Source organism: Mus musculus, chromosome 10 (genome assembly GCF_000001635.26).
Source record: "Mus musculus strain C57BL/6J chromosome 10, GRCm38.p6 C57BL/6J".
NCBI lineage: Eukaryota > Metazoa > Chordata > Mammalia > Rodentia > Muridae > Mus > Mus musculus.
The window spans coordinates 75,153,619-75,165,713 of NC_000076.6; the positions used below are offsets into that span (position 1 = coordinate 75,153,619).

General features: G+C 48.6%; 1 protein-coding gene across 3 annotated transcripts in view; it reads left to right on the forward strand.

Moving 5' to 3' along the window:
- Window positions 1–12,095, forward strand: part of Bcr (BCR activator of RhoGEF and GTPase) — a 124,364-nt gene that overhangs the window by 93,059 nt on the left and 19,210 nt on the right. For all 3 annotated transcript variants that reach the window (XM_006513060.4, NM_001081412.2, XM_006513061.4), the window contains 6 exons: window positions 268–389; window positions 1,280–1,448; window positions 3,460–3,579; window positions 4,392–4,467; window positions 6,168–6,272; window positions 6,712–6,786. In XM_006513060.4, the coding sequence (XP_006513123.1) occupies window positions 268–389; window positions 1,280–1,448; window positions 3,460–3,579; window positions 4,392–4,467; window positions 6,168–6,272; window positions 6,712–6,786 (667 nt within the window). The remainder of the gene's footprint in view (window positions 1–267; window positions 390–1,279; window positions 1,449–3,459; window positions 3,580–4,391; window positions 4,468–6,167; window positions 6,273–6,711; window positions 6,787–12,095) is intronic.

Below are 12,095 nucleotides of genomic sequence, written 5' to 3' on the forward strand. Positions count from 1 at the left end.
AATCTTAGCAACCACATGGTGGTTCACAACCATCCGTAATGAGATCTGATGCCCTCTTCTGGAGTGTCTGAAGTCAGCTACAATGTACTTACATATAATAAATAAATAAATCTTGAGAGAGAGAAGGTATAGGGAGTGAAAATCCCCAAAGAGGTCTCTAGGTGGTCTCCTTGCTCCTTCTGATCCCAAAGGGCCCAGGATCCCCCTTCCCAGCACATCCCTGTCAGCATCACCCTGACTTGCCCCCTGTCCATATTGTGCCCGTAGCACCGGCAGCTGCTGAAGGACAGCTTTATGGTAGAGCTGGTGGAGGGGGCCCGCAAGCTGCGTCACATCTTCCTGTTCACTGACCTGCTCCTCTGCACCAAGCTGAAGAAGCAAAGTGGAGGGTGAGTGATGGTCTCTGTCCCCAGTGGCTCAGGAGGGCGGCTTTCTGACAGACATGAGTAACAATGTGGCCAGACCTCCCACCTCTTACATTGTTTCCATCTGTAGCTGCCTGGTCCCTCACCACAATGCTGGGGAGGGTGGGTTTCTGAAAGATGTAAATAATGTCGTTGTATATATAAGAAGCCAGGCTCAAAGTCAGCACTGTCACTAACCATCTGGAGATGTCAGGGCCAGTGACTTGTCTTTGCCTCCTGTAATGAGGGACAGACAAGGTATGACTCCTATGTTGTTGGAGGACGCTCTCTTCATACATCATCTTAAAAGAGTGTGTGTCTGGGGCTGCAGGGCTAGAGCAGGAGCCCTCCCCTGTCAGGAGGCAATTACTAGGAGGTATCTGCATTTTTGTCTAAGTTGTGATGCCTTCTAAGTTTTATATAGTAAATTGCCCAGAATAGACACACGCATGCACACATTCTCACCCCACTACCACCACCACCACCACCACTAGAGATTTGCCCAGGATACATCAGTTTAGAATGGTGCCAAGACAATCATGTTAGAACACACCAGAACACAGTGGGATCCCCTACACATTTTTACTGACTTTGTGCAAATGAACTTAATCCACTCAGAAGGGAACTTCCACCCCGTTAGCCAAGTGAAGTGATCTTAACAGATAGATCACAGCCTTTCAAACTCTATGGTTCTGAACTTGTGTCCTATCCTGTCCAAAACTGGGGCCACCAATGCCTGCTGTCAGTCAGCCTCGGCCTAGCTTGTTATGTGAGACATGTGCGGAGTTTTTAAGTCAGGTAAAGAGCCCTCAAAAGCAGTAATGTTAGCAAAGGAAAGGTCGGTCTGTTAATGTTCCACTCCCTCTCCACCCCAGCAAAACCCAGCAATATGACTGTAAATGGTACATTCCGCTCACGGACCTCAGCTTCCAGATGGTGGATGAATTGGAGGCACTACCCAACATCCCTCTGGTGCCAGATGAGGAACTGGATGCCTTGAAGATCAAAATCTCCCAAATCAAGAGCGACATCCAACGAGAGAAGGTGTGACTGTCTGGGAGAGCACATACTAGGTTCTATGTAGTCTGAGGGCACAGCAGGCCCTCATGTGCACACCACACAGGTGCTTCCTCGGTCTGGGCCAAGCATCTGGCCCCACAGCTGGTCTCCAGGATCTGCTGGGACCCTTGAGAGTTCCCAGCTCCCAGAGTACTATCCATGTGATCCTAGATGGACTCTACTTGTTTTGAGAGCCTCCAACTAAATTCGAACTCTTATACCAAAGTCACTAGCAAGCCAGCCCCAATGGGAAATGAGACTTACTGGTGATGGTGCCCACAGAGTCCTGTTATAGGATGCTTGCCTTGTCTGTAAAACTGCCTGATACCCAGGTGCCTGACATGTAACCAGAGACTCTTGCACCAGAGGCTTGTTTGCACTCCTGGGTGACCTGTGGTTCCTGTCTGACCCAAGGCCAGTTTACGCCTGCCTCTCCATCACTCAGATGTTAAGAGCCGAACTTTATACCTCTCCTCTCCCCCTTCTCATCTTTTCCTCTGCCCCATCCTTGCATCCCAAGAAAACCTGGCCTAGGGTAGGCTCTGATGTTTCTCATGGAAGATGTAAATGTAATATATTTCCCCAATAGGAAACAAGCTGGAAGGTTATTACTCACAGATCCTGAACAAGAAAGGTATACAGGGCGGGAGGACCATTTCCCACCACCCCCAAGTTACGTCAAGTCGAAATGAAAAGCGTCAGGCAGAGAAAGGGTGCATACTCGGGACAACAGAAGCATTCTCTTGCTTTTGTGTTATACAACACAAGCCCCACTCTGGCCTGGATTAACCCCAGACACTAAGGGTCCCCATTCTCACACCTTATACTTCTAAAACTTCTAAAAGTTTTCCAGAAAAAAAAAATCTGCTGAGTTGTCCTGGCTAGTATCCTGACCCTAAGCAGTCCCCTTACCTCAGCCTCCTCCATATTTGGAACTTCAAATGCATGTGCCATTCACCCAGCAGTGTATAGGGAATAGGGTATGGATTGATTTGGGTTTGCATGCAAGTGTTTGAATGCTTTGCATAAGAGGAGTTGGAAAAGCCAAGAGCCTGGACTCCTAGGCAGGATAGAGGCCTCCAGGGTATGGCCTTGTGCTGTCACACCTCAAAGTCCTTGTCTCTGGAGCTTTTGAGGTTCACCATGCTGATCCTCGGGCAGTATCCAGGGAGATGTGCGTAACCACTTAGTGGCATCCTGCTTAGGCTGTCGAGGGCTCACAGTCTGGGATGAGAGGCTGGAGAGTGTGGCCCTTCCAGCTGCTTTGGATCACAGGCTCCTGAGGTTTTTTTTCTGGAAAACTAATAGAAGTTTTAGAAGTAAAGAGTGAGAATGAGAACCCCTAGAGTCTGGGGCTAATCTAGGCCAGAGTGGGGGCCCTGGCATTAGCCACAAATGAGCAGTATCTTCAGAAGATTGGCCTTAGCTCAGGGATGCTCCCTCAATCCCTGGTGAGGTATCGCAGCAGGACAGGTCCTCTTCAGCTTGCATGCCCCCTTCGTCCATTGCCACACTGCAAGCGTAGCACATTTAGCAGCATGTAGCAAAACCCCCTAGCTTCAGAAAGGGAGACCCAAGACCACAGTAGATAATAGGTCATTTATTCATGGTTTCTGTAGTAGAGTGTCTCCGAGCAGACAGGGAGCAAGCAGAAAAGGTCCCCTAGGTCCTAGTCACTCCCGAATATTGTCCAGGTTTTGAAAAAAACCTGAAGGCCTCTCCTCTGCTTTTATAAGGCGACCTGACTCCTTTGGAAAGGGCCTAAACGAGCATATCCCTAGTTTGTCCTGGGGCTCAGCCCAAAGAAAAAAGCTCTTCACATCCTCTAAGGGGCACCAGCAACAGCCAAGGAAGGTCCTGGGCTGTATGAGCAGGCAGATGGGATTTCTGTGTCACATGAGCCCGGGGTTAAAGGTGGAGAGCAATGAGCCACAACTGAGGAGGAGCAGGTGACATTGGTTCCAGATGAAAAGGCAGGGCTGTTCTCTCTCCACAGAGAGCAAATAAGGGCAGCAAGGTCATGGAGAGGCTGAGGAAGAAGCTGTCAGAGCAGGAGTCACTGCTGCTGTTAATGTCTCCCAGCATGGCCTTCCGCGTTCACAGTCGCAACGGCAAGGTGAGTGCCAGCTGCAGTCCAGACTCTCCCAGCTGCCTTCCGTCCCCAGCTCTCATGTGCCTTTGCAATAGCTGTTCTTCAGCACAGGGGATCATCCCCATTCGGAAAGATATCACCGCAGCATGTCACATGTCCCTTGAGGGTACACATCCCTCTAATGGTGCTTTGGGCTTATAGTCTCCATAGCAGATGACTCAGCTCCTACAGCTGGGAAGTGGTAAGGGCTCCAGGGAGGGAATAGGGCAGGCAGCGTACATGTGTTCGCAAATGTGACCTCGAGTACAAGAACTCTGCCTGGGGAACTCCAGGGTCATTGACATTCTCTTCCGGTCTGGTGCCATTTGTAGCCCAAGACTTTCCCTCCATAGCACCATATGTACTTGTGAACACATAAGATGATTTACTCTTTAGCACACGGCGGGGAAGACAGGTGACAGACTTTGTAGACCCTTGTCTCCATCTTGTCTTCTTCCGATTGGATGCAGAGGTTGGATGGCCATCAACCCTCACCTTAAAGAACTGCCTCATAACCCCTCCATATCCTTCAGCTGTCCCCCCTCTGCCAGAGTCATCCCCTGACCCAGACATTTCAAGTAAAGCCTATGCTGGACACAGTCGTACTAGATTTGGGTCCCATAGCCCCAAGTACAGTCAGTACAGGAGAGCGTACAAAACGACCAGCTTGGCCCTGAGCACACCAGGACTCAGGCAGCTGGTGTGTGTCTCCTCAGACAGCCCTCTGGGTTCTCCCAGTGTCGATCCAGCCAGGCTTGGAGATAACTGGGGCATGCTCTTGTCTTTGCTCACCACAGAGTTACACGTTCCTTATTTCCTCTGACTATGAGCGAGCCGAGTGGAGAGAAAGCATCCGAGAGCAGCAGAAGAAATGTGAGTTTTCCCTGTACCTGGAGAACCCAGTGTCTTAGTTGGGTTTCTATTCCTACACAAAGCATCATGACCAAGAAGCAAGTTGGGGAGGAAAGGGTTTATTCAGCTTACACTTCCATACTGCAGTTCATCACCAAAGGAAGTCAGGACAGGAACACAAGCAGGTCAGGAAGCAGGAGCTGATGCAGAGGCCATGGAGGGACGTTCTTTACTGGCCTGCTCCCCCTGACTTGCTCAGCCTGCTTTCTTATAGAACCCAGGACTACCAGCCCAGGGATGGCACCACCCACAGTGGTCCCTTCCACCCTTGATCACTAATTACAGCTGGATCTCATGGAGGCATTTCCTCAAGGGAGGCTCCTTTCTCTGTGATAACTCCAGCTTGTGTTGACACAAAACCAACCAGTGCATTGGCCTTCGGCCTTTGGGGGGGGGGGGGCAGATGGATTCTCTGTGGGCCATTGTTGATGTTCTAGCTCTTTTTCCTTCCCCTCCCCTCCCCTCCCTTCCTGGTTTCTCTGCTCTGCTCTTCTTTGGGGAGGGGCTTTAGACCCAGGGCAGATGTGTGGAGCCCCACCTAAATCTGCAAGCACAGAAAGCTCTCCAGCCCCTGTGTGCTCTCCCACCCATCTGCCCTTTGACCTGAGATTCCTTCCCTAGACTGACCCAAATCCCTCATTCTTGCCAGCTGTTCTTCCCACAGGCTCACACACCTTCTGCCCTCTCACCTGTCCCAGCCAGGCCTTTATGGCATAATCTTCAGTCAGTCTCCTTGGGCCTCCTCTGTTCACCGGCTACTCCCCTGGGGGCTCCATTGCCCTGCCTCTGGAGGCAGTGATGCAGGAAGAGCCTTTGGCTGGACCCACCTAAGGAACCATACTGTGTTGGTCCACTGTCCTCTGCCTAGCTTACCCTAAGACACTTAGACCTCACTGGAATGGCCCCTTCCCTCTCTAGGCAATTCCTCCTCTTGGTGACTTTACCTTTTCTGGAATTGCTATCTGCTCTTTGGGTCCTGGGACAGTGTTGGGAATAGAGTGGTAGATCTCACCCCAAAGCCTGGGGCTGCAGCTGCTCCCCATTAACCAAGAACTGTGTCTTTAAAGGCCTGCTTGTTCCATAGTGCGAGGGCAGCTCCTGCTGAAGTTGGAGTTGGGGTTCAGTTTCTGCAGAGGCAGCTGTGGGCTCTGCATGCCTCTGACCATCCTGGACTCTCGTCTCTAAGGCTCATCATTTATGCCTTCCTTTCAGTGTTTCTGTGGCCTGGAAGAGACCAAGGGGCTTCTGCCAGGGCTTGTGTCTCAGAGATTCTTGGCTTAACGTGGGGATCCAAACCATTTCCAGTTTGGCAGCATCTGTCCCTGCTCAGAGGTGCACCCAGACAGAGAGACACAAACCCACCTTAGCAGAGTAGAGGACAGAGCTACTTGATGTCTGTCTGGGGAGATCTACCAAGGTGATGTATCCAGGCCGACGTGTCCAGCACTCCAGTGGCAGGTTAATGCTTGTGAACATGAGTTTGTAAGCAGTATTGGCAATTCTCTCAGGAGCCCTCAGACCTGGGCTCTCCAGGGCCTCATCTTGCTCTGGGGCTAGACCTGCATTTCAACTGGGAGCCATCAAGTGGGGCCCTACTAATCCTCCTATACAAGAGTGCCAACCCAAACTGACCTGTCTCCATACCTGCTCTGCCTCCTCAGGTTTCAAAAGTTTCTCTCTGACATCTGTGGAGCTACAAATGCTGACCAACTCATGTGTAAAACTTCAGACGGTTCACCACATTCCACTGACCATCAACAAAGAAGGTAGGGCTGGGCTCCTGGATATCCGGCTGATCTGTTTGGAGCAGTTTCTCCCCTTGAAGCTATTGCTGGGCAGTTGATGTGACTGACTATATAGCTTTTGTCCCCATAAAGGCTTGTGGCATACGGTGGATGTAAACGTGGGCTCACACTGAGTCATGCAAGGTTTTGTATTCAGTGCCGCACAGGGGTCTGTGCTTAGAGACAAGCTTCCTCTGCCCACACCCATGTCACCCCGACCCCTCTCCTTGCTTTGGAGCTGTGTTTTGGTCACTCCTTTGCCTGTGCTTTGATGCCAACTAGACCCTCAGATTCTATACGCAGAATCCACAGTGGGCACATACTCAGACAGTGATACTACTGTGCCCAGTGCTGGATCAGCCTTACCCTCCCCTCCCGTCCTGGTGAGGTGGAAGGTTAACCTCTTTGTTCTCTTACACAGATGACGAGTCTCCTGGACTCTACGGCTTCCTGCATGTCATCGTCCACTCAGCCACCGGCTTTAAGCAGAGCTCAAGTAAGTAGCTCAAGGAGGGGATGTGATGGACCCTGTGAGTAAACTTTAACTAAGAAGAATTGTCCCCTAAGAAGGCCAGGAGGCCTGGGCTACCCAAGGGAAGCCAGTCAGATATCCACCTGTCCACTGGGGGATGCCATTCTTTGAGGGGCCATGCTGGTTGAAGCCTGCTGGGAATGGGATTGTTTTCCTCTGCTTCTCCGCCCCCATCCCACCCCTCCCCCACAGATATCTGTCTCAGATCCTGCAGGCATGAGCTGCCCCCTGCTGGCAGGTCTTTTAATTATTAGGTCTGGAATTTGAACCCAAAGCCTGAGAGCAGGAGGCAAGATGCCAGGAAGCCTAACCTCCTGTGTAGCGGCCCCACAAAGCCACCGGCAGGAGGAGACTTAGCTGTTGTGTTGAGTGGACAAGAGTACACCCTTCTCTCTCCCAGCTAGCTGCTCTCCCTGTCTGAGGGTGGCACGCTGCAGCTGTACTGATCTCCTAGCCTAGCTCCCGTCCCCAGCTCTTAGGCCCATGGTATGAGACTGAAGGGCAAGTGCAGTTTTGACCCTTGCCACAGTTGCCGCAGAACAAGAGCCTCGACAAATTCTGGAATGGATCTGATAAGGAATGGATCTTTCTAGAATATACGGGAAAACTCTTAAAGCCAAGCACTTAGGAAAATGCCGTTAAGTTTTTTTATTTTGTAACAAGGAGTGGGTTGATGAGGTAGCTCAATGGGTAGAAAAGCTGTCCATGCCTGAGCACCTAAGTTTGGTCTCTGGAACCCATGATAAAAGGGAGAATCTACCCCTAGAAGCCATCTTCTGACTTCCATACATGAGCACACAAAGGCACCAGCTCACATGTTATACACACATGCAGCCACCATGTGCCAGAGTGAAGGCACCACAGCAGGTGGCTGTAATGGTCATGATGCCCTCTTCTGGTGTGTCTAAAGACAGCAACAATATACTCATATACATAAAATAAATAAATCTAAAATCTCTCTTTTAAAAAATAAAGGAATGAACTGGCTATTGATAGATGAAAAAACTAGATGAACACACCAAAAGGAAATTATACAAAAAAATCTAGATATTATATCATTCTGTGTATGTTAAATTTGTAGAAAATGCAAAGGTTGAAGTCAGACAATTGAGTGTCAGATTAAAGGAAAGGGTGCTTATGTTTAGACTCAAGGAGGCAGAAAATTATTTGCAATAATTTTCTGAAACTATTGCATTATTTGTATAATTTTTTTTAACTTATCAGAAATTACCAAAGCTGGACATGGTGGTGCACACCCACAGTCCCATCACTCAGGAGGCTGAAGAACCATGAATTCTCAGACATTCTGGGTTGCATTGTGACATCCTGTGTCAAAAAAAGCAAAATACAGCCATCAAGCCATATAGTTGCTATAGATGAACTGCTGGAGTACAGATGTACTCTGAAGCTGTAACAGGCTAATTCATGTCAAACTCTTTTCTCTTTGCATTTGTATGTATACTGACATTTACTGGTTACATTAGCTTCCTTTTTAAATTTTTTTACATTTATTTATTTGCATATATCTGTGTGGGTGCCACCATGACAAAGGCAATTATAAAGAAAGCCTTAGTTGGGCTTACAGGGCCAGAGTCCCTGATGGCAGAGTGAAGGCACCATAGCAGGTGGGTAGAACAGCAGCTGAGCAGTCCTGTCTCACAGTAAGAAGCAGAGAGCACACTGGGAGTTGTATAAGACTTTCAAAACCTCAGAGCCCACCCCCAGTGACATGCCTCCTCCAACAAGGCCACGCCTCCTTATCCTTCCCGAACAGTTCACCAACTGGGCACCAAGTATTCAGACATATGAGCCTGCAGGGGCTATTCTCTGTTCAACCACCGAATGTGAGGGGGTTCACCACGTGGACCCCAGGGACTGAACTCACATTTTCAGCATTGGCGACAAGCTCCTTCACCTATTAAGCCATCGCATGGGCCCCTATGTGAGTTTCTTTTCTTATTGCTGTGACAGATGCTACAAAGTACGATTTTTAAAAATACTAGAATATACAAAGTAACACAAAATGCAACAATTGCTTAAGGAAAGTTTTATTGTGGCTCACAGTTATAGGACTGTACATCACAATAGGGACTGTGACCACATTGTATCCATACTCAGGAAGCAGAGGCCAATGCTCAGCTCACTCTGTCCTTTTTATTTAGCTCATATGCATTTAGGATGGGTCTTCTCACCTCTGTCCTTAGATAATTTTCTCAGATATTTCCCCCCTTGGTGATTCTAACTCCCAGCCTATTGATGATCAAGATTAACTATTGAAATTCCATACTTTGTCAACTTCACACCCAAACATCACTTTGAAGCCATAATCTTCAGCCCCTTGCTCCCATAGCCTCAAGACTATCTCAACTGTAAAATGAATAAACTCTCTACTTCCAAAACTCCCCATAGTATTTTACAACTTCAACACTGCTTAAAAGTCTCAAGTCTAATCTTATCTGATATACTATAAAACAAAAACAAGTTACATGTTTCTAATGTGCAATGGCACAGAATATGCATTATCATAGCATAAGGTAAGAATGGGGGGGTGGGCATAGCAAGGGATGAAGGAATAAAGCAAGAGTTAACATTCAGCAGGGCAAACACTAAATCCTGCAGCTAAATCAGTCAGCATCCGGGACTCATGATGGAACTGTCTGAACTCCAAAAGTATTGGGTAGCCTCTCCCCTGCCCAGTTCTGCCACATGCAGGCCCTCCCTTTGGTCAGAACTACCCCCATGCCCAAGGCATTCCTTGGTAGCTATCCATGGTCCCTGGCATCCTTAGCATGCTGGGTCTCTGTTGCAACTTGGGCTTTACCCCCATGGCTTTACTCATTGGCCTCTTAGGGCCTCCTTGAAGACACTACAACTCTGTTATACATTGTGTGGCTCTCTGGAACCATTGTGCAAGATCCCATGACCCCCTCAGTCTTGCATCTGTCATGTCTGTGTAAAATCAGTACCATGTAGACAGTCCTGCTGCCAGCCTGGGATGGAGCCTGACCCCCTTGCACCACATTTGCTTGCCTCACCTTCTGTGCACTGACCCCGAGGAAACTGGACAGTTGCTTTCCAGAAGCAGGGTGGCACTCCTAGTGTCTTAGGGTTTCATTGTTTTGAAGAGACACCATGACCAAAGCAGCTCTTATAAAGGACTACATTTAATTGGGGCTGGCTTACAGGTTCAGAGGTTCAGTCCATTGTCATTATGTTAGGAAGCAGGGCAGCTTCTGGACAGAGTGCTAGAGAAGCCAAGAGTTCTACATCTTGATCCAAAAGCAGCCAGGAAGAGAATCTCTTCTACCCTGGGTGGAGCTTAACCATAGGACCTCAGTGCCCACCCCCATGGTGACACACTTCCTCCAACAAGGCCACACCTACTCCAGCAAGGCCACACCTCCTAATAGTACCACCTACCATGGGCCAAGCATATTCAAACCACCACACTTAGTTTAGACTGTCTCCTTTCAAATGAATTTGCATTTTCACACTGGAGACTTTGATGCATGGGGCCCTGCTTCACCTTGGGGCACCTTTTTGTCCAAAGCACAGGGTTCGTCTTTGACAATTTCAGCCATGTTTTTACCTTGGATCTTGGCTCTAGCTTTCAATCTGTTCAAGTCCTTTTCCTTAACAAACTGCACATCTTTGATGTCTGGATATGAGCCATACCAAAGCCTGGATGTCATCTCTCCTTGAAATTTCTTCCATGAAACAAATTAGTCTGTTATTCAGCCTCACTCATAGCCTGAATATTTGCCAGATCATAACCTGAAAGGCCTCTTTCCCAGTTCCTCTCTGAAACCTAATGAGGTAGGCCTCCACTGTCTAATTTCTCTGGGCCTTCTGGTCCTCCACACTCCCACCAGAATGACTTACTGAACTGCTCACAGCATTCAAAGGCATTTCTAACCCGAAGTTCCAGACTCTTCCACATTTCTCCCACAAACTAGTTCCGAGGTCCTAGAACCACAGTCGGATCTATCACAGGAACACACACACACACACACACACACACACACACACTACCACCACCACTAACCCACCCTACCCTACCCTTGACCTTCACTCATGCTCAGACTCTCTTGTATTAGTTAATCTTCAGGTTGTTGCCACAAACATCCCAACAAATGCAGTTTAAGGAGAGAAGGGTCATAGTCCTTCATAGTGTGGGAGTCTTAAAGGCAGGAGCTTGAGACAGCTGGTTACATTGTATCCAGTAAGGAAGCAGAGAGTGAGGACAGCTTACTCTAGCTTGCTTTCTCTTTTTAGTCAATCTGTCAAAAGGTATCACCCTCCTTTAGCGTAGGTCTTTGCATCTCAGTTAGTGTAGATAATCTCTCACAGCAGTTTGCTTGCAAAGGATATCTACATCCAGTGAGTTGCTAAGATTAACCAGATGGATGCTCCATGAACATCTTCCTCCCTTACCAGGCCTCCCCCCAACCCCTTGTAACAACCCCAGTAACAGGCAAATGATGCCCCAGCTGCCTTTCCAACTTGGACTTGCCTCTCCTGACTTTCTATAGTACTTTTCTGTGTGATGTCATACTCTTTAAACTTAACATTCCCAAGCCAAACCTAGTCACTTGCAGTCTCTGTTCCACTTTGTGACTCTTTGCTGTAAGCCAGATGCCATCCTCCACCCGTGTCTCAATCTATTTGTCTGGACTCTTGGCACTGTCATTGATAGCTATCCTGTTCCACCATACTGTCCCCTTGCCCTCTTAGTCAAATGTCATTATCCATCATGGTACATCATGGCACTTCATCTTGGTCTATATTGCCTCAAAGTCTTTGATGTGGCCTCCCTAGCTCCTCATCCGGGTCTTTTCTAAAATGCAGAACTTCCTCCCTTCTGTCCTTTGCCACTTAGAGTTGACCAGATCTCACACACACAGCCAGACAGGTGCCTCCTTTTCTTCCTGTGAAGGTGTGGAACTTCCTGTGCACTGCTTCTGCCTGGTGACATTCATATCAGGCTCTGCTCAGATCATAGGAGCTTCCCTTGAGTCTCCAGTTCCGGGATAGGGGACATCTGCTGTGGCTACTCTTTGCAACATCTCTCACCCAGCCCTGGCTGCTGGTGCCTCCGTCCCCTTCCTCTCTACAGACCCAGCATAGGTTCCCTGTCACTGAAGGGGCTTTGACAACCAATTACTGAGTGATATGGAAGTGGGTGTTTTTAAAAGTACTGTTTTCTGGGCAATGGTGGTGTATGCCTTTAATCCCAGCACTTGGGAGGCAGAGGCAGGTGGATTTCTGAGTTC